Source organism: Fusarium solani (assembly GCF_023522795.1).
Source record: "Fusarium solani strain SB1 chromosome Unknown bctg00000006, whole genome shotgun sequence".
NCBI classification, from domain to species: Eukaryota; Fungi; Ascomycota; class Sordariomycetes; order Hypocreales; family Nectriaceae; genus Fusarium; species Fusarium solani.
The window spans coordinates 1,369,664-1,390,575 of NW_027072151.1; the positions used below are offsets into that span (position 1 = coordinate 1,369,664).

The window sequence follows — 20,912 nt, forward strand, 5'->3', positions numbered from 1 at the left end:
GTTTTCCATGATTAGGTTTCTCAGGCTTGGAGAGGAAACTTGGCCTTCAAGTTTCGGACTTCACCAACAAAGGGTTAAGGTTGGCATTCTGGCCAGTGCTGTACCCTGAAACTCGCAAGTCCAAGAACTTTCCAACAAGTCAAATATGTTAGAGTGGTTGCATGACCCAAAAGACTCGCTGAATCCTCGAGTTCCTTTGTTCCCTCCCTGCTGGTGGCTGGATACGGCCATGCACCACCACGAGCCCTTCCAAGAAAAGCACTCATGCTAATTGCATCTCTCAGCAGGATCGAATGCAGCCAAATGCAGCGCCTCACTGGGAAGCACAGATGTCCACGAGCAAATCCAGGTGGTCTCCCTCAGCCCCAGAGCGAAAGAGGGGGGGGTTCACCAACTTCAGCTGTCATTCCGCCCCCCTCGTACACCCTCTTTGTCCTGCGCTCGTGTCCACGTAGTGATAAAATGCTTCATGACTCAGCTCCCGTGTTCCTCTGTCCTTCCTTCCTCTTCTTCTTTCCTCGTGCTGTCAGTTCTCTCATGCTTTGAATAATCTGCTTGCTATCCACAAGGCTTGTTCTGGACAGATCAGATCCGAGTGATCTTGTTACAATGCTGCCGAGTCCCTTCGTTATACTCCCGGCCCTCCTCGCGACGGTATGGGCCGCTGGAGGACCTGAGGCTCCTACCGTGTCTGGCTTTCTGACAGAGACCCTCGAGGCCACGTCGACAGTTGCTGAGGCTGCAACAACTGCTTCGGCTTCAGGGGCGACAACTCACACAGTCAATGTCGGAGCGGTGGGTTAGATCGAGTGTATGAGAAGATACATCTTGCTGATGGCTTCATAGTCTGGACACAAGTTTACCCCTGCTGAAGTCGAAGCAAAGGTTGGCGACATAATCGAATGGCGCTTCTATCCCAGCGGGCACTGGATCATCCGAGGAGACTTTGAGCAACCGTGTATCCCCTACGAATACGCTGGCCTAAACAAACAAGGGTTTTCCAGTGGTGCCCAGAAGGTTCAGGCCATCACTGATGATGTGAGTGAATACTCGTCCAGTTACTACTCACCCTGATATTGACATGCTCAGGCTCCCCGATTCCGAGTTCGAGTCAACAATACCGATCCCATCTTCTTTTACTGTGGCGCACCTGGATCTTGCGTAAAATGGCACATGATGGGCGTGGTGAATCCTGTAAGGACTCTTTGTGTCCTTTCTAATAGCGAATGATTGTTAACAAATGGACAGTCCAAGAACGAAACCCTCGACATGTGGCTCGAAAAGGCCAAGGACGTCGACTACCAGCTACTCCCCGGAGAGCCATGGCCTACCGAAGACCTCCCCACTGAGACTGCGAGCCCCAAAGAATCAGATCGAGAAGACGATGACGACGACACATCATCCAACCTTTCCCCTGGTGCCATTGCCGGTATCGCCATTGGAAGTGCTGCAGTGCTACTCTTGGCCGGCGCCCTGCTCTACCTCTGCGGTAGACGAGGCGGCTTCGACAAGGCATACCGAAAGAGTTTCCGTGGTACTCCCAACCCTCCAGTCGCAGAAACACAATTCAACTCTCCCAATCCTACGGGATCTCCTTGGGATGTGAATAAACCATTACCTGGCGTAGTAGCAGCCCCCTTCGGCCAAAGCCCACCCATGAGCCCTCACCAATCCGTCGGCTACGGAACGCACCCGGCCGCACTGGCAGCAATGGTAGCACAAGCCCAAACTCAGGACGGAACGATAGGGTCGTACTAGTGAGTTTCTCTCTTCTCCCTTCCGTGTGGCTGTGTTTGCTAACCCGGGCGGCGTCCAGCAGTGACACTTATACGCAGCATCCCGCGCCTTCACCCTCGCAGGGTGGCACGACGCCGAAGCCCCCGGAGCAAACTGCACCCGCTGAGCTTCCTGCTTCTACGAATCCCGGGAACTCGCCATTGCCGAATTATAACAATAACGGGCGATCACAAGTGTTTTCATGGGCGGGTGAAGAGACTGGCTACCGTCCGGCCAAGTAGATCGAAGGCATGTGCACATATTAGAGGTTTGGAAGGTTGCGGCGTTCAAAGTTGGGAGTCTCTTTTGTTCGATTGTGTTGGTTGTCTTTGGTGTTACATGGCAGTTTGCATACGCAACTCATCTTGGCGATATCACGAGTAACTGTCTGATGCCGAGTTTGCCAGACTCTTTCTCATGGAATCTAATATTAGTCCATTTGTATGTAGGTAGTTTTGGTCAATACTTGCAAATGAGAAAAGCCTCTTTGAGTTTCATCATCCTCAATCACGAGGACAGAATAGATTACCGGAAAGGCTACTTACCGAAAACCAAGCTTTCCCATTTCATTCTGACAAACAAAGAGTTGCTGACTCGGCCTCAGCTGACCAGGGCCCTTACGCTTATGAAGCCCGGAATAGCCATGTTGACGCTTGTCATTGCCCCTGTTTCTCGCTTATGCAAGTGGCGCTTGCCTTCACTGCAATGTTAACCCCCTCAGGCCAGCAATATTCACCCATGCCAACAACCACGAAGAGGCAAACGGCGGCGTAACACCTTACCGAGCTGTTTGAATGCTACGTACGCTCCAGGTAGACTAGTTGATTGTGCTGTTGCTAGAAAACTCAAGCTGGGTTACTGGGTCCGCATGGGAACACGATGACGCCGAGAAGTTGTGACGGCGACAGTCGTATAGTAGTCGAGGTTAATAACCCTATACCTTATGGCAGGGCGTAGACGGCGATACACCTTCGCCGTCACGATTGACCTGAGGGATGGCAAGGATGCCACACACGCAACGACATTCACAATGAACTGGGACCAGATATTCGAAGAGCCGAACCGCCTTTTTTAATTCCCCATGCCGTATCTATCCCATCCTTAGAGAGACCCAATCCAGCCATGAGCAGCCAATCCTTGCACGCCGAAAAAAGACATGTAGGAATCGACCAACAACCCGTTGTGCGCGTAAGCTTCTCCGAAATTCGTGAGGTGTCGTAACCGTGCGAGTCTTTATAGATAGACCGCTTAGTCGAAGAGACCGAAGCCCATGTCCTCGTCGGACTCCTCAGCCTCCTCCTCCTTCTCCTCCTCCTTGGCCTCCTCGGCGGCGGCACCACCGGCGGCAGCACCACCGGCACCGGCACCACCAGCACCGCCGGAGGGAACGGAAGCGAGCTTCTCAGAGCCCTCAGCAATGAGCTAGAGTAGAATTGTTAGCATGTTGTGTGCGTATGGTGTTGTAGATCAGGTTGGCATACCTCCTGGATGTCCTTGCCCTTGAGCTCGGAGATCAGGGTCTCGAGGCGGGAGTCGTCAGCCTCAATACCGACGGACTCGAGAACGGCCTTGATGTCGGCGGCAGAGGGAGAGGCGTTGCCGCCGAGGGTGAGGAGAAGGTAAGCTGCGAGGTGCTTCATTTTGAATGTGGTTTCTGGTCGAGCGCGTTAGAGCTGTGGGTTGGATAGTTTGGAGTTTGCGCTTTGCGACAGGAGTAAAACTCGACGGCGGGGAACCAGCGCGCAACAGGATTAAATACTTACATCTGGAGTCAGAGGAGAACACGAGAAATCAATCAATTTAACCGCAAGTTGGGCGGAGACTGAAGCCTTCGAGTCCTTTGGTTATGGTTTTCGGTGTGACAAGGTAGAAAAAGTTCACGGCGTGACGAAGTTCAAGGCCAATTTTGATCCTGTGGGCTGCTAGCCGAATTTTTAGGGCGGGGCTGCGGGGATCCCCTGTGCCTTCTGCTGTTCTGTGGGCTGCTCGGAAAAAGTCACCTGCCGTGGTCCGCGGGTCCCGCTCTGTTCGTCCATCGCGCGCACCGCCACACCGGCAGCCTGCCTCGTGCCGGGATATGGGTCACGTGTCCTGGCGCCGCGCTCCGGTGTGGCGTTTTCCCTGATTTCCTCCTTCGCCCATAAAGGTTGGCTGTCACTGATTCTTTGTTCTTCACGCAACTGTATGATTTTCCCCTTTGCAGTTTTGTGATCGCCTGAGCTCCAGGTGTCTTGGTTGCAAGTTTTGGGCCGATTCGACCTCGAACAAGCCATCTGTCGCCTCTGCGCCTCCCGCCACCAAGAACGCTTGAGTCTCACATTGTTTGCAAGACTTCAAAGTTCCTGACGACAGCAGACAAGAGCCAGAGCCCGACAAACTTTGCCGTCCGCTCAATGACTCACAATTCACGCACGAGCTTGCTTGCTCCTCTCTTACTCTGAGGGATCTCCTCCACATATAGCCCTTCTCTGGCTCATCTCTGACGCGATGCCGGTGAGTGACTGACCCGGTGGCCAATCTTGCACCCCAAGGAAAAAACGTTGACCATGGCCTTCAAGATCGGAGACCTCCTCGCCCAGATCAGCGGCGGCGACGATGGGGCGTCGCCGTCCCCCGCACAGAACCTCGCACGATCGAATACTCTGCCCAAGAGGAAGGCCGACGATGACATTCGCCCGTTCGTCCCCAAGGCGCCTCGAGTCACGACGCTATCTACCACAGTGGCACCACGGACATCGCAGCCGCCCAGACCCCGCCCTAACGAGACATCCTCGAGACCGACTCAACCATCACGCCCGCTCGACAGACCGACGCCTTCCCAGCGGCCATCAAATCCGATAAATGGCGGGGGTTCAAAACCCAATGTTTTGTCATCGAGACCCATGAACGGGGGTAATCGGATCTCGAAGCCTGCCCCTCCCAGCAGGCCGTCCCCCGGCCCCTCGAACGCGCCCCCCGCCGCCCGTGGTGCACCACCGAAAAAGGGTTCTTTCGCTGAGATTCTGGCTCGGGCTCAACGGGCCCAGGCCACGATGGGTCAGGTCGGTAAGATCCAGCACAAGAAGGTCGAGGGTGGCAATATCAAGAGGGAGAAAGAGGAGGCCAAGGCAGCAAAGGCAGACCCTCGAGACGCCAAGAAGCCAGCGAGGCCAAGTCATCCTTCAGGCTACTCCGGCACGGCTAAGCCAGGCCAACGGAATGGCACACCTGTGAATGGACAAAGCAGAGATCCACGTAACGGCCGTGACAGCAAGGCCCCGCCTCCGGCAAAGACAGAACGGGGCAAGGCGGCTGGAGGCAAGGCTTCTGGCAGAGCCGCAGCGGCTGCCGAGGAAGAAAAGAAGGTGAAGAAGGCCGTCACGGCAACCACGGGATACACCGGCACAGCAAGACCGAGGCCCGGGAATGCCACCAAGAAGAAGGATACCCCTCGCGGTGGAGCGTTACTCAGCGCTCCACGGGCTCCTCGTCCGGCACGTTCAAAGTCACGTTTCGAAGACGAGTACGACGAAGACATGGACGATTTCATTGATTACGACGACGAGGAAGAGGACGACGGCGGACCCCGATATGATTATGCGTCTGACGGGTCCTCGGACATGGAGGCCGGTATGGACGAGCTCGATATCGAAGAACGCCGAGCAGAGCAGATTGCTCGACGGGAGGATATTGAAGAGGAGCGACTTGAGAAGAAACTCAAGGCCGATAAGGAGGCGCGCAAGCGTCAAGCAGCCTTGGAAGCACTTCGTGCTCGACGTCGATGATCCAGCTTCCCTTGTTATATCTTCTCTCAACGTTATCTCTTGGACAGGGAGGCCATTGGGCGACGTTCACGCCTCACATGGTACATCTCGATGAGGTTTTTGATCGAGATACTCTACTCCAGTCTTTGGTTCTTCAATCATCACACACTTACCCACCCAAAACAATACTTCACAACAACGCGAGCAACGGTCGAGGACTCGGAAACGGAGGCGTTTTATGAGATGTGCTTTTCTTGCTCTCCCCTACTACAACGGCTTTTTTCTTGCTGCTTTTTCTCCCTTGCCGCGTCTATTCCACACGCAATAGGGACCACATTAGCGACGGAGTTGTCATCTTTCCTCCCCTTTTTCTCCTTTTTGATTTTTTTCGTCGCACACAGTCTTAAAGGGGGCGGCTGCATGGTTTTGGTCAAGACGGGGCGGGGGGCTCGGATGGCGAAGGGAACCCAGATCGGGGATCACGGGTGGCTTTTCAAAGGGAACACTGGCGAGGACGGGGCTGTAGATAGGTACGGGCACGTACACTGGATGACGCTTCAGAATGGTATCTTGTCTAGACGTAATTGTAAAATCCTACGGGCTGAGCTGCTACAGCTTCTGTCTGAGCTCCCGACCAAGCCTCCCTCCCCTCTCTTGTTACAAGTGTTCGAGCCTCTTCTCAACACCACCAACAGCTGCAGAGTGGCCATCTATCACCTCATGTAGTTCTTTGTTTAGCAATAATGGTATCAAGTTTGTAACGCACTCGCGTATGACATGTTATTTCCGCTTGGTAAAGTCTTCACGCATGAGTGTGAGTCGCCACTTTGCAACTACCCACTGGAAGCATCTCATCGACACACGTTCATAAGCAGGAGGACACAGTGAAAGCACAAACATAGGTAGTTTTCCCATTCCAAACATGTCTAGGAACTAGACGCCATTAGTGACCAGAGATTAGCTCAACGCCTGTGCCTAGAAAACCCAACCGTAAAAATTGGCCCAGATAAGAAAACCAAAGGGGGTCGATCACCGGAAGGCTCCAAACTGAAGCTCCAACCACCGGATTCAACCGACTTCAGGCACTTGATCCTCGACACGGAGCCCACTATAGGCAGTAACCCGCACGTCAAGCTCAAGTCAGTAACCGACCATCGTACTCATACACTATTCAAACAAAAGGGGCAGGATAGGGAACGTCCATCCGTTGGTAACTATCCATTTTCGGAACTTGAAAACGACTCCTGGCAGGCCATCCACATGGTCCTAAGTCCGGGTTGAGAGGTGATTATGGTAGGCCTTGACTCTCACGGCAGATCATCGCTCTTGGATGACTTGCCGTTGGTGCTTCCATAAGGCCTCAGCAGCCAGCCTTGATAGTGCTTTATTCCTTGGCTGCTATTATTGTCGCCGGGAACAATGGAAGGTGGTGGGTTGCGACGAGGCAAAGCAGGCTCCCGCTTGACTGGAGGGGGAGGGAGGGAAGCCGGGGCATCGGGGAGCAAACTGGACGGAGGAGGTTGCGCGGGAAGCTCGGCCTTGACCTTCTTGGTGCCTTCGTCCTTGACCTCGGATGGCTCGACCGCTTCTATCGCTCCCTTCTTCCGGAGGTAATCGATGGACTGAAGAACCGTGAGGTCTTCCTGCTCCTTGTCGTTGAGGATCAAGCGTTGCTGAATAGTCAGACGTCCATTGTTGGCCTCGCGTTCCTTCATGGCGGCCTCTCGGACCTCGGGATCATGAACGAAGCGGCACTTGCCCTTCTTGCCGCATGTTCCACCAGTGGAATAATATTTGCAGTGTTTGGAAACGTCGGCTTTCTTTGCGGGAGGAGGTGGTGGAGGAGCGACGTGGGAACGAGTAGACATGACTTCTGGCTCGTCATCTGAAGACTCTTCGGACGGATCTCTCATCTCATCACCCTCATCCCCTTGTTCACGCTTTCGCTTGATCGACGACTCAACCTTGCGAAGCTGTCGCCGGAGCTTGTCGGCCTGTTTCTCCAGCGAGGAAGCCTTGTCTTCGCCGTTTTGTGCCAGCTCGGCAGCCTTCTTAGCCTCAACACGGGCCTTTGTAGGGAAATGTTTCTTTCGTTCCGCCAAGAACGCCGCGACATCTTGAATCCTGCAAAAAGTTAGGAGGAGTCAGTGGGAAATGGCTTGGCCACTTACTGGATGGTCTCTTGCCCGATCAAATCAGTCAAGATCTTCTCTTCTCCCTCGTCGTCCTCAGACTCCGAGTCCATTCCAGGAGTCAAACCCAACGTGTTCATCTTCCGCTTCTTCTTCTTACCCAAGGTAGGAGGTTCAGGCTTGTTGTGGTTGGAGTCATTGTGGCCAGACTTGTTGTGATGGCGGGACTTGTCGTTTCCGTGGTAGCCTCCACGTCCTCGAGAGTTCCCATCTCTAAAGCCACCTCGACCGCGGCGATTGTGGCCATAGTAGCCATCCTGGTGAGGTGGTCCAGGAGGCGGAGGAGGGCCAGGGTAGGGGTATTGCGCTGGGGGATAGGGGGGTGCCCGAGGATCGTGAGGATATGGCTGGCCATAACCGTTAACAGGTGGTGCCATTCCTTCATGCTCATACCCAGGGCGAATGGGGCCGTTCATTGGAGGCTTCGGTCCGCCACGGTCACTATAGCCACCTCGTGGCCTGCCATTGCCGTAGTGGTTCTGAGGCGGTTGTCCTTGACCACCCCACTGGGATTGGTTAGGAGGGGGAGGAGGGCCTTGATAAGGGTATGGCTGGGGGCCGCCATACGGAGGCTGCTGCGGGTACTGAGAAGGAGGGTAGGGCTGGGGAGCGTAGTTAGGGTGGTAGTTGTTGGAAGACATGGGAGCGGGCGAATGCCCGTGAGGTGGAGGATGGCCATGTTCAGGTCCCCATTGGGGCTGCGGTGGTGGATAGCTCCCGGCCGGCGGGTGGGAGCTTCCATATGGAGGAGCATTGTGATGGGGAGGGTAGGGTTGACCACTGTACTCATAGTGACCTTGAGGTGATCCGTGGTAATCACCGCGACCTCCATTGTAGTGGCCGCCGCGTCCTCCTCTACCATGATGGGAGCCGCCTCGGCCCTGGCCATGCTGGGGGTAGGATGGTGCTGGGGGTCCATAGCTTGGGGGAGCAGAAGCCGATGGCGGCGGGGGAGGAGGGCCGTAACCGTAGCCTGACATGATGGAAAGTGTTGCTGGATGAAGGGGTCTCGGGTCTCGCGGGCGTAGGGAAGGTCTGCGCTGGTAGTACTCGACCTCACCGATAATGTTTCAAGCGAGGACACACGATGGTTCGTTTCTCCGTTGGGATGGAAGATCTGGGCGTGTTTATAGCTTCTCGATGGGAGATTTCGTGGTCGACGTGTCGAGTGGGAAAAGGGTTCGCGGAGGCTGCAGAACGAAAAGGTTACGCACAGTAGAGTTGAAGAAGGAAGAGAGATCAAAATAAGCGCCGAGAAGAGAGAGGAAGTGAAGAAATACGGTTCAAACGCCGAGATTCAGAAAAGGCAGCAGCTGACAAGGGTCGTAGCTGCTTGTTTGATTCCCGTCGTCTCTGGAAAGAAGGAAGGCACGATGACGGCCGAGACGGAGCAGTGTGAAAGCTCCCTCCTTCCCCAAAAGCCCACTGCGACAAGCTGTTGGAAATTATCTGCACACCGCAATCGCAGCTGGTGGGTCGGCCCTTTTCTGGCAGGCGGTGAGGCGGGGACTGAGAGGGAGCTAGCTCCAAGAGGGTTAGCGCCAGCGGCATTCTTTTTCTGCCGGGACCAAGGCCGTTTCTTTAGTGCAGTCAACCACTCAAAGTGTTTGGGTCGCTGAGACACCCATGGGACGAAGAACCTCTTTCTTATGACACTTGACAAATATTCCGATGCTTTAGAGCAAGATATCAGAAAGTCTCGACACATATAGTGACTCTGGAGTGAGTCTCACGTGCTATCAGCATGTTCATCCTGGTAGGTTGCACCCCCACCAAGCGTCATCCAAGTAAAACCGTGACTGACACTCTCAGACCAAAATCGCCGACTTGGTGCAGATTGCGCCGGCAGACTTCTCCAAGCGGAGCAAGGAAGCCATTGAGGACAATATCAACGCAAAATACTCGAACAAGGTCATTCAGAAAATCGGCCTCTGCATATGCTTGTATGACCTGCAATGGGCCTCAGAGGGTCTCATCGGCCATGGCACCGGCCTAGTCAATGTCAATGGTTTGTCATGCTGACCTTTGAAATGGCAATCATGGCAACTGATCAAGTGCAATCTCTAGTTGAGTTTCGCATGGTGGTGTTCCGTCCTTTCAAGGGTGAGGTCATGATGGCGAGAATATCAACCTCCACGCCTGAAGGCATCCACCTGCAAACGGATTTCTTTGCCGACATCTTTGTGTCGTATGAGTATCTACCCCGGGGGCCGAGTTGTGCGTATTTCCGTTGCTGAATGGGCTATTGACCGACAGGCACTGACAATTCCCTACAGTAGCCACAGCCATCAACTCTGGGTCTGGAACGTTGATGAAGAGCAACGCCTTCTTTATGAAATGCACGAAATGGTCCGGTTTCAGGTCATCGACGAGGAGTGGCACGACCAAGCGCCTGCTGGACCAAAAAAGCAAGAAGAAACGGAGGCTACGGCACCATACAGGATCAAGGGCAGCATGATTGCTGATGGACTGGGCCTGTGCCTCTGGTGGGACTAGTAGTGATAGAATTGGATACGAGAAGGGACCGAGGATAGAGATTAGGGGCCAAGGAAAATGTGCCACGGCGTCTGTCGGCGTATGTATATTGCTCGTTCTATGAATCTACGATTTGATACCCGCCAAGAAACGCTCCTCAACATCGTCCAGGACCGAGTAGTGCTCGACGACAGCCAGGTTCTCAGCCTCGGCCTTGAACTGCTTGTGAGGGTCCTGACCGGGGCCAGCCATGGGGTTAGCCATCTGCTGCGCCTGCATCTGCTGGGCGACCTGGCTAGCAGCTATGTTGCGTTAGCTATTGAGCCTCAATGGTTGGGTATAGTATGGATAGAGACTTACCGTTGTCACTGCCAAGGAGAAAGACGTAGACAAACTGAAGACCGAAGATGCAAAGGAAGTACCAGCTGATGCTGGACATCCATCGGGGGTCCATCTCCTTGGTCTGCACACCAGCCTGCAGCATGCTCTTGAACTTGATGGTGATGGGGAAGGGCAGTTTCACTATCAAAGTTAGAAAATGTCTCTCTATGAATCAGTAATAGACATACTGATAACGTAACCGCTGAAGAAAGCGTTGATCCAGCTCATGATGAGCGTGTTGGGAATGATCATAGCCATGTTGTTCTTCATCATACCCATCATACCATCCATGGCACTGGGATCGGTCAGGGGGTTCGCAGGAGGCTGGCCCTTGCGGTCGGGCTCCTTCAGGTATGCTCCAGACTCGAAGCCAGCGGTCAGAACATCGCGGCGAGCCTCAAAGGCCTTCTGGGAGAGGGCGTGGTGGTTGGAGCGCAGAGCGACGCCGCGGGCGAGGGACCGCTGCTCACGCATGGCCTTATTGTCCTGCTTCTTAGGCGCGGCCGCCATAAGGACGGATGCGTAGTGGCGGAGGACACCGGTCAGAACCATGACGATGGTGATGGGGATGAGGATCCAGTAGCTGGGAGCTTCAGGTCAGCAATTGGCGTGTGAGGGGGAGCTTTCGAAGCTGTGCGCACAATAACTGGGGGTCCCTGTGAAGGGTCTGGACCGGAACTTGCACCATGATGTCGACAGTCGAGGGCGCGCAATTGGTAAGGCAGAGGGGAAGAGGTTGACGTCGTGTTGCGATGAAGCTGTTGGAGGTTGTGAGGTCCAAGTCGCCAAATAGCCACGATCCATGGCGTCTCTGATGCGCCACAAACTAGTGGAGCTCCGACTATGCCGGTAGGCGGTTAAGCCACATCTGGCGCTGATTCTCGCCTCTTATTGGCCAGGCTCTCTTTGAAGGGACAGCTATCCCACATGCTTAAGCCCCACGGCATTCGAACCCCCATGATAGATGGATGGGCGAGCTGAAGTTGCACTTACATACAGCCAACTTCAACGGCTCTTCGTTCGCAATACACAGCAACACCCCAATCTCCGATATACGTGCCGTTTCTGGCCTCTAGCCCACCATGGCCAACGCAGCGGAAAAGATTTCGGTCTACAACCTCGCAGGTAAACGCGCTCCAGTTATCCCATGTCTTATTCACGACCATCTCTTCTGACACGGTGGCCCTCGCGAACGACAGACCTCAAGAACACATCTGACGACGCCATTCCCAACTACCTCAACTCTCTCAAGTTCCGACAGTCGCATACCCTCACCGATGTTCGTCTCGCCCTCGGTTACAGCGCCTTTGGCATCGCCGCCGCTTGTTTCCTTTGGGACTACAAGCTTGGTTTCGAGAACACCAAGCACTTTACAGCTGCTGCTGTCGCAGTCTACACTCTGGTCAACACTGCCTTGACACTATGGATCACGTTCCGTGAGAAGGGTGTCATTTATGAGGGTACATCGCCGTCCGGCGAGAAGGTACGGCAATCCCCCTGTCATTCGCATACCTCTTCTAATAAGTCCTCCCCTAGATCTCGATCAGCAGCTCGACCAAGAAGAACGTCCCTATTTACAACCTCACCATCACTGTCACCGACAACAACTCCAAGTCTTCCGTCCTCAAGCTCTCCAAGCCCTTCACCGGCTGGTTTGACGAGACGGGCCAGTTCGTCGCAATCCCCTTCCAGGAGCTGCTCGCCACCTCGGTTCCCCTGATCGGAAAGCGTGATCCCAAGCGTGTCACTGTTTCTCAAGATCTACTCAATGCTAGCCCCGATGTTCTCGACGCCGTTCTTGCCGCCAACGCGGGTGCTACCGAGGGTAGCTCGACGGCAGCTGACGCCGGAAAGAAGGGAGGCAAGCAGCGACGCAAGGCGTAGGAAGAGAGTCGGGGATATCAAAATGTGCAAGAAGTTGGGATTGACTGTTCGTTTTTAATCCGGCGTTCAGAGAGGATCGTGTCTTGATACCATGTTGAAGAGAGGAAGTGAAAACTCAAGGACAAACTCGTTGTATCCTAGGTGATATTATCAGAGTCACTGCAGCACCTTGTTCATGTTCAAGGATTTCAACGTCATGGGCATTCATCTAGCCATCTTGCGACAGCCAATACGCAAGATTGAATGTCAACGCCGTATATAGCCTCTATATCCGGGCTCCCATCCATCCAGAAGCCCAATGCTTGAAAACGCCGAGTTCGCTCACTTGAGATCCGCCCATGCCACTCTCGCCAGCCGTGCCGTCTTTCTCACTTCTCGTACACGATGTCCACAGACCATTGTCAGTTCTCGCTGCACCTGAGGTGCGTGCGGTAACAGATGCTGAGATTCGTACATGCGTGGGAGACCTCCAACAATCTCTAGAGCAAGCTTACCGCAAGCGCCCTCTGTCTCGGGATCAACACTCGCGGGGGAGGACTTATGCGAGAAGACTCTTGTGCAGATCTTGATGATGCTTCGGAGATGCCCCTTACCCTTCTCAGGGGCCTCAATGAGCGTGTTCTTGAGCACATCAAGAGCAGCCTTGGTCTCAGGGCCGATGTCGCTGTTCTGCGCAACAGCAATAGAGATGCGAAGAATTTTATCCGCGTCCGCCTCGTAGATCGGGAAGTTCATATGCTTTACGATGAGGAGAACTCCAGTGCTGTAATTTGACTTGACCTGCTGGTCTTGCACCTCGGCGTCTTGTCCGGTAGCGGCCTGCAGCATGGGGCTAACCAGTTCGAAGTACACCTTCTGCACCCATAGAGGCTTGACAATAGCATAGTTCTCCTTGGTTAGTGGTTGCTGAGGAACCACGATGACCTCGAGCCGCCTTGCAAGTTCGGGGCCAAGTTTGGTGTCCTTTGGCGAATCCTTGATCAGCTGGACAAGGTTCTTGGCTTCTTTGCCGCTGTACCGCCGCACCATTCCTGCGGCAAGGGCATATACTGAAGTGATCTTCTCCAAGCGGGATGCATCATCCTCAGACGAGGAAGCTAGAAGCAAGCTCGATGTGAGTTGTTCAAGCGCAGCTACAAGGCTCGGCAACGTCTCGATCTTGTACTTGTTGGCCAGGATGGTGAGAACGGATAGCGTAACCGGTCTGCTTGGACTGGAGCTTGCCACTAAGCCGCTGAGGATCAGCTCTTGTGCGACTCCTGTCTCAAACTATAATGCCAGTTAGTAAGTCATGATACAACACTTGAACAGGATAGACATACAAGTCTTGCTACTGCAGATGGCTGCAGTGCTTGCAGTATACCAAGAGACAGGACATTGGGAGCTTCTGATGCTAACCAACCCCATGATGATCCGTTCGCCAGCACCGCTTGCTCCACTCCACCGGTCAACTGCTCCTCTGATGAATTGTGAGGGATGATGATAGAATCATCACGGAAGAGACTGATGGCGAATGTCTCAGCTTTCAGTGCAGTCTGCTGAGACTCGCTGAACTCGTGAACCACAAAGCCCGCCAAGGTGGAGATCAAATGGAGGTACTGATGTCCAGCGGCCTGGTCCACGCCAGTAAAGTCGTCACTCAGGGTAAGCGCCGCTTTGCCAGTTTGAGGATGCGAGTCGATGACCTTGGTGGCCCTGCGGTAAAGTTGTCGAGAAATGAAGAGACTGACAAGTAGGAACTCGCGTCTGATCTCGTCAACAGACGATGATTGCGGAACTTGAGAGTGGTAGCCCACAGAAGTTTCGACTTGCTTCTCTCCACCGAGCTGATCCAGCTCGGGATAAACGGCACTAACCCTTTGTAAGGGTTCATTCTCAAGGTCGAGGTCTTTCCGTGGGGTTTGTGCCAGGCAAGCATCATTGAAGTGTCGGATTATAGATTGAACTGTCGCCGCCAGAGCGCACCAGATCTGAGGGTCGGCATTTGCCTCGAGAGCGTTGAAAAGTTCCGAAAGGAACGATCGAATGGAGTATATGAAGTGGTCGAATCCGTTCCTGGGGGTTGACGGTAGCTCTGAGGATCCCACAAACGCAATGTGAGCTCCGAGGGCTGTGATAGTCTCGGATGCTTCGTCTACTCCTCCACTTCGCCAACTGGGTCGAATAATGGCCATGGCCTGGTCAACCAGGGGGTTGAAGCCCTTAGGGTACAGACGAATTGCACGTTGTAGGGCCTTAGTAGTATCATTGATAAGCTCGTCACCACCAGCTGACCGGGGATATCCTGGGCCGGATTTCGTCAGGATGGTGAAGAGTGACTCGCAGATTTCTGAACACGTTGCCTCGGGAAGAAGTCGCTCAGAGCCAGTGTTCGCAGCATCCTCGGCCGCAACAAGTGACTTGGCTGGCCTTTGGCATAGCAAAGCCCCAGCCCCCTGAACTGCCTGAGACGCAATCTTGATATCGTCGTAGGAGGCGTCCGACTTTGAACCAAGATTAACCGTCTTCTTGAAAACCTCGTCGTAAAGCGACTTGAAGAAGGCATCAATAGCGGCAAAATCTTCTCGTTCCTCTGCAGTCATGTCTGAATCGACAAGCAGAAGCCGAGTCTCCAAGACAACATGGAGAACTTTGAGTAGATCCTGGCTGTGCACAGGAGCTTTTGGATGGCGTAGGTTCTCCTTGATGTGTGTCATGACTGGAGCAGCCATCAAGACGAAAGCACTGGGCTTGGCGCTCAAGACACTGACCAAGAGTCTACCAGCAGATGATGCGTACATAGTGGTAGCCAGATCAGCGACGCAATCCCTTGTGACTGAAAGGGTATAGTCACGGAGGTCATCGCCCTTGAGTCTATTGGTAAGGGACTTGAGGACTTCCAAGGTACCCCAGATGGTGTCTTCAATCTCTCCATTTCGGACCTCGTACTTGAGACTTCCCCAAAGTCTGCCACAGTAAGGGGCGACAGACTGTTCGGGGTGGGTGTACTCGTCCAAGCAGGCGCGAATGGTTTTGAGGATATCAACCTATTGACGGTCAGTGAGGGCAACTCTCCAAAAGGGCATTGTGGTTCTCACCTTGACATTAACGGTCACAGCATCACCCTGGTCCAACTTTCCAAGAAGGAATGGAAACACGTGGTCAGCCAGCAAGTGAGTAGATGAAAAACACTTCCGTAGCTGCAACTTCAAGTCTTCAGGGGTAATGGCAACCTGTGATGCTCGAGGAAGAGAGATCGGGAAGTATGGCTTGAAAGCACCATAGACCTCCTCCAGAACCTCTTTTGAGGGCGAATATTCAGACAAGAATATTCGCAGAATGTCGAACCAGACCATCAAACACTCGGGATCCCTCTCACTTCGACAGAGCTGCAGAAGGTCAATCATGAAGCCAGCAGATGAGCCATGTCGATGCTGCAGATCGCCGGCAACTTCGGGGGTAGACATAAGTAGTCGAATGAGCTCGTAGATGGCAAGTCGAGTTTTGGATACCTGACGAGGAAAGTCGTCTCGCAAGGCAGAGATCTTTTGGAGAATCTCGTTTCCACTATGGCGCTGGAACGATTTCATGGCTGCTATTCGGGTCAGAGCAGTAGCAGATGGCATAATGCCAGCTTTGTGATCAACCTCGAACATGGCACCAAAGAAGCTGACCAGTAATTTTACTACGAGTTGTCAGCCAGGATGTGGGTGTATAAGACGCATGCTGCATACCTTGACTTGGCTTCAAGACGTCCTTGCTCAGAAAGTCCAAAGTTCGAGAGAGAAATTCAAGAGCTACAAGTGTTATAATTAGCAAATATGACATCCAGTAGCGTTCCTAACCTACCCTTCGCTCTAGCAGTCCAGTCTGGTGTCTCATCTTCGGCTTCATGACCACTCCCTGGCATCCATGGTTGCACGGCTTCTACCCATCGTGCTACTGGGTTTGAGTTGGCAGGTGCAGTTTGAATCTCTACAGCATAAAGTCAGAGAAGATCCCTCGGGGAAGCAATAAACATGTTCGGAGAATAAGTACCATTGGCAGCCTTCTGAGCGATGGCCGTCTGTCGCCCCTCATCATCGGCCAGGACAAACTCGAGGGCCCACTGCCTGAAATCCGCCATGGCGAGCAGGGATGAGACTTTCAGTCGTACTCTAGCGTATGCAGATGCGACGATGCAAGTTCAGGACCTATCGCTTGGACTTGGGAGACTCGAGTTCTCGGTGCTCGGGTTGTGGTAGAGGGCGGCAGAAAGTTGATGCCCACCAAAGGCGGTGAATTTTGATGGCGGGGTACAAGACGCTTTCGGATTGCTAGTGAAGGAGAATGCGGCGGGTGAGAGGATTGATAAAAAGATCTTGAGGGAACTGAAAGCGTCTAGTTCCGATTCAATGAGATCAAAGATGGACTATCAATTTGGTCCAATTGTTAGAGGCGACTTTGTCATCCTCCAAACTCCGAAGCCGGACGCTCCTCAAGCTGAGGGAATCGATAAACGCCCGCCCCCACTATTGCCGGTTTTAGTGACGACAGAGCTCGAAGGCCCCGGAATTCAGTGGTTTAACCCTGTCCTACCAAATCTTTCCGTCACGACTCCATAAGCTCTTCCTCTTCACCTTGCGACAACATCCAGATTACACCACCCAATTGGAGCTGGTACGTCCAAGGACGATAATATCAACTCAGCACCATGGCTTCACTACGAATTCCCGCTCTTCGCCGGCTCGTAGCCGCTCCCCTACGCGCGACACAAGCCGTCAACCAACGCCGATGGGCTCAAGTTCACGACATCCGCTTCCTCGCAACCACACAGCCGCCGCAGGCCGTCCTCGAAAAGTACCGCGAGAAGCTCAACCAAAAGGCCCAGCAGGAGGGCCACGAGAGCATTGACCAGCTCAAAGCTGCCTACGCCGAAAAGATCGACGCCGAGCGCCGCAGGGATGCCGTCGAGCATCCTCCTGGAACCATCCCCCAAGCTCCCGACACCCCGACCATCCAGCCGAACAAGGACCTCCCGCCCGGTCAGATCGAGCCTACAGAAGAGCGCGAGGCTCCGAGGGCGCCTCCTACGGGAGCTGACAAGCCCGCCGTCAAGACCCTCAATGACATCATCGACCTCCCCAAGGCGCGAGAGCTTCCCGACAAGGAGCTCACTGCCATCTGGCGCCTGCGACACGCCTCCAACGAGAACGCCATCTGCGCAGTGATCCCGTCCTCGACATACAAGATCATGGAGGAGGCTGCGCAAAATGCGCCCCAATTCGTCCTCCCCGTGCCACACCCGACGCAGGGCGCCGAGATTCACTTCCTCCAGTGGACCTTTGACGCTGTGTCTAAGACAAGCACCGTCCTTTTCACTCAGCTCGCCGAGTACAAGACCCGGGGTGAGTTTGCGCAACCACACACAACCATCACGCACCACCTGGACCTTGCCGATGAGCGAGGCCTGGTCCTGATGCAGGGCCAGGTCGTCGAGGATCGGGGCATTAAGCCCGAGAACGCCAGGTGGTTGGTCATGTGCTTGCAGCGATTCTACGGCGGCTGGGAAGGCGAGAGGGTTGAGCTTGACGGTGAGCGCAAGGAGAGGGCTCAGGAGCGAAAGAAGCTTCTGGACTGGTTTGCGGCTGGCGACTCGAGGTTCAGCGTCGAGAAGCTAATGGAGGAGGCCGAGCGAATGGGTTAATCAAAAGATGTGAAACAGGATGACATGATTGACATATTTGATTGTATAGAAGTAGAATAACAGAGCCATACCTCATGTAAGATACAAAGCATATTGTACAAAATAAGTAACGATATTCCCACCCTACAGCTTGGCCTTTGGTCTCCCTTCTTCCTTGTTCATCTGATCCCGCAATATGCGCCTCAGAATCTTGCCGGATGGTGACTTGGGAATCTCTTTGACGAATCTCACACCTCCGCGCAACCGCTTAGAGGGACCAACTCGACTACCCAACCACTCAATGATATCAGCAGCCAGCTCCTCGCTCCCATCCACGCCGGCGCTGGGCACGACATATGCACGGGGAGCTTCAGTCTGCTCCTCTTCGTTCCAGACTCCAATAACGCAAACGTCTGCGATATCCTTCCGGCCGATGAGCTTGGCTTCCAGCTCGGCCGGTGCAACTTGGAACCCCTCTGTCAAGTCGTCAGCAAGAAATGACACACGAGTTTCGTTCCGAGGGCACATACTGTACTTAATGAGCTCCTTGATACGGTCTGTTATAAACAGGTTCCCACTGGTGTCAATGTACATGACATCGCCAGTCTTGAACCAGCCATCCTCGGTAAACGTCTCCTTGTTGAGCTCAGGTCTACTCCAGTAGCCTTGGAAGACGTTTGGGCCTTTCAGGAGCAGCTCGCCGGACTGTACTCTCGTTAACAATCTTGTAAATACGGCAAAAAGCAACACATACCTCGTTGGGCGGCAGTTCCTTTCCTTCAGGATCAACAACCTTGGCCTGCATATTAGGAACCAGTCTCCCGACTGACCCAAGATACCGCCTCCACTCATCAAACATCTGTACCGAAACTGCAGGACTCGTCTCTGTCAATCCATAGCCCTGCTTTACCATGACTCCCAGACGATCCCATACTGCATCTACCAGATCTCGACTCAGGGGCGCCGCAGCTGAGTTGACGAAGCGCAGAGACGAGAGATCGTACTGTGATACTAAGGGGTGCTTTCCCAAAGCCAGGATGATCGGTGGCGGCACGTATACAAAAGTCAGGCGATGGTCTTGGATGAGCTGGCAGGCCTGCGCAAGGTCGAACTTTGCCATGACGACGCACTTTGCGCCTGAGAGGAGGCTGACATTGAGGACGACGCCGAGGCCCTGGAGTGAGGTCAGTGCTATTCTCCCTTCCTCTCGATAGAACACAACTCACGTAAATATGGAAGAATGGTAGCACTCCTAGTTGAGCATCCAATTCCCAGTTCAAAAGCTTCAGGTCAAACTTGTCAAACTGACAGGCGTTGGCAACCATGTTGTAGTGCGTCAACATGACACCTTTCGGAAGTCCCATTGTTCCCTAAGTCATTAGTATTTTCTCACTGTCTACGGAGTATTCACGTACCGAGCTGTAGGATAAATACGCAAGGTCCTTTTGCGGATCAATCGTCGGTTTCTTGGGTTTGAACCAGGCACCTTTGTCCGTCACCTCGGTCCAATGTCTAAATCTCCCAGCATCGTCCTTCCCATCGCCAAGAAGTATGATCCTCTCGGGCTTGAGGCTCGCCAGCTCAGCCGCCTTGCATGCCTTCTGAAGAAACGCTTTGTGCGTCACGAGCGCCTGGGCCCGCGCGTCGACAAGCTGGCTAGCAAGCTCTTCAGCCGTGTAAGTCGGGTTCGCGGGGCTTGCGACGCCACCGGCCCAGAGCACGCCGAGGTTTACGACAGCTGTATCTATATGGTTCGGAGCGAAGAAGGCTAGGACGTCGCCTTTTTGCCAGTCAAAGGTGTGTCGGAGGCCGCGGCCAAAGGCGGCAGAGAGATCGCGGATCTGGGCGAAGGTGTAGGAGCGGTTTGTGTCGCCGTCGATGAGGATTGCTGTACAAAATGTCAGCTTTACTATCTCAATTAAATTGGGCGGAATACAAACGATGATCATCAGGGAAATCGCGAGAACGCTCCATATAGAGGTTCCAGACGTCGACAAGAGGGATATCGACATCTGCAAATGGTGACGAGTACAGCATGGTAGGCAATCCGGGATCAACGGATGAATAAGTTGGTTTCTTGCCTCAAAGAAAAAGATAGCTCAAGATGTAGGATCAAAGAACCAGGAACCGTCACAAGAAAGAATACATTCAGCAGCTCCTTCCCATCTTATGTCACATCCTCCAAGCCCAAGTCGCACCACCAACCCCAGAGTTTACGCCTCCCAATACCACATGACGATCCCCTCAGCTTCCATCTAACCGCCTCTAGCCAACGAAGCCCCCTGCTTCCCAGGGTGGCTTTTCCTGATGCGAGGTCTTGTCCCTCTCCGGAGGATCCAGACCGGGGTGGTGTGCTGGTATTGTACGCGGGGAACCGAGCTTGCGCGGGGAGGAGAGGTCTTGGCTGATGCGGAATTTGACTTTAGGACGGTTGGAGAGATCGACTCAATGACCGTTACCGTTTTTGTGCTTGACCGTTTCGTGGTCCGAGTCTGTGGATATGGGAAACGCCATGGCTTGTTGTGTCACCGAACAAGCTTATCAGGCTCTTGGCATAGGTAGTACATGATGAATTGATGAATCTATATGAATAGCAATAGTCTAGGTACATTAGTATGTTATATCCTCCTCTAACTCCCGTAACAACACCGTCGCTCAAACTCCAAACTCGAGGCCAAGGCAGTGATGTTAACAAAACGTCAGTCGGAGCTATCAGCAAAAGACAACGTCTCTATCCTTCTTTTCCATCATTCGGCGTTTCTCGTGTATAATTATGCGTGTCGTTTATGTAGGTATGAATGTATGCGTGTATCGTTC

General features: G+C 53.6%; 10 protein-coding genes across 10 annotated transcripts; 5 read left to right on the forward strand and 5 right to left on the reverse strand.

Annotated features, from left to right (window-relative positions):
* Positions 1-609: 609 nt before the first annotated feature.
* Positions 610-1,758, forward strand: MRS44_010150 (uncharacterized protein; the record flags this gene model as incomplete). Its single annotated transcript, XM_046276504.2, has 4 exons — positions 610-795; positions 847-1,038; positions 1,090-1,194; positions 1,249-1,758. The coding sequence occupies 4 exons, from the start codon at positions 610-612 to the stop codon at positions 1,756-1,758; spliced, it is 993 nt and encodes a 330-aa protein (XP_046131405.2).
* A 1,266-nt stretch (positions 1,759-3,024) lies between these two features.
* On the reverse strand, positions 3,025-3,416 carry MRS44_010151 (ribosomal protein P2; the record flags this gene model as incomplete). The annotated part of the gene is made up of 2 exons (XM_046276503.2): positions 3,025-3,198; positions 3,258-3,416. The coding sequence occupies 2 exons, from the start codon at positions 3,414-3,416 to the stop codon at positions 3,025-3,027; spliced, it is 333 nt and encodes a 110-aa protein (XP_046131404.1).
* Positions 3,417-4,322: 906 nt separating this feature from the next.
* On the forward strand, positions 4,323-5,540 carry MRS44_010152 (uncharacterized protein; the record flags this gene model as incomplete). The annotated part of the gene is made up of 1 exon (XM_046269944.2): positions 4,323-5,540. One exon carries the CDS (start codon positions 4,323-4,325, stop codon positions 5,538-5,540), a length of 1,218 nt encoding a protein of 405 aa, XP_046131403.2.
* Positions 5,541-6,826: 1,286 nt separating this feature from the next.
* On the reverse strand, positions 6,827-8,691 carry MRS44_010153 (uncharacterized protein; the record flags this gene model as incomplete). The annotated part of the gene is made up of 2 exons (XM_046269943.2): positions 6,827-7,643; positions 7,691-8,691. 2 exons carry the CDS (start codon positions 8,689-8,691, stop codon positions 6,827-6,829), a joined length of 1,818 nt encoding a protein of 605 aa, XP_046131402.1.
* A 764-nt stretch (positions 8,692-9,455) lies between these two features.
* On the forward strand, positions 9,456-10,207 carry MRS44_010154 (uncharacterized protein; the record flags this gene model as incomplete). The annotated part of the gene is made up of 4 exons (XM_065620017.1): positions 9,456-9,467; positions 9,524-9,719; positions 9,779-9,899; positions 9,988-10,207. 4 exons carry the CDS (start codon positions 9,456-9,458, stop codon positions 10,205-10,207), a joined length of 549 nt encoding a protein of 182 aa, XP_065476206.1.
* A 105-nt stretch (positions 10,208-10,312) lies between these two features.
* MRS44_010155 (uncharacterized protein) lies at positions 10,313-11,255 on the reverse strand (the record flags this gene model as incomplete). Its single annotated transcript, XM_046276501.2, has 4 exons — positions 10,313-10,488; positions 10,547-10,708; positions 10,756-11,150; positions 11,209-11,255. 4 exons carry the CDS (start codon positions 11,253-11,255, stop codon positions 10,313-10,315), a joined length of 780 nt encoding a protein of 259 aa, XP_046131400.1.
* A 394-nt stretch (positions 11,256-11,649) lies between these two features.
* Positions 11,650-12,451, forward strand: MRS44_010156 (uncharacterized protein; the record flags this gene model as incomplete). Its single annotated transcript, XM_065620018.1, has 3 exons — positions 11,650-11,692; positions 11,767-12,050; positions 12,104-12,451. 3 exons carry the CDS (start codon positions 11,650-11,652, stop codon positions 12,449-12,451), a joined length of 675 nt encoding a protein of 224 aa, XP_065476207.1.
* A 321-nt stretch (positions 12,452-12,772) lies between these two features.
* On the reverse strand, positions 12,773-16,556 carry MRS44_010157 (uncharacterized protein; the record flags this gene model as incomplete). Its single annotated transcript, XM_046269941.2, has 6 exons — positions 12,773-13,720; positions 13,774-15,477; positions 15,529-16,115; positions 16,165-16,227; positions 16,280-16,405; positions 16,469-16,556. 6 exons carry the CDS (start codon positions 16,554-16,556, stop codon positions 12,773-12,775), a joined length of 3,516 nt encoding a protein of 1,171 aa, XP_046131398.2.
* Positions 16,557-17,123: 567 nt separating this feature from the next.
* MRS44_010158 (uncharacterized protein) lies at positions 17,124-18,116 on the forward strand (the record flags this gene model as incomplete). Its single annotated transcript, XM_046276500.2, has 1 exon — positions 17,124-18,116. The coding sequence occupies one exon, from the start codon at positions 17,124-17,126 to the stop codon at positions 18,114-18,116; it is 993 nt and encodes a 330-aa protein (XP_046131397.1).
* Positions 18,117-18,239: 123 nt separating this feature from the next.
* MRS44_010159 (uncharacterized protein) lies at positions 18,240-20,132 on the reverse strand (the record flags this gene model as incomplete). Its single annotated transcript, XM_046276499.2, has 6 exons — positions 18,240-18,571; positions 18,626-18,800; positions 18,850-19,269; positions 19,322-19,465; positions 19,511-19,983; positions 20,036-20,132. 6 exons carry the CDS (start codon positions 20,130-20,132, stop codon positions 18,240-18,242), a joined length of 1,641 nt encoding a protein of 546 aa, XP_046131396.1.
* Positions 20,133-20,912: the final 780 nt, after the last annotated feature.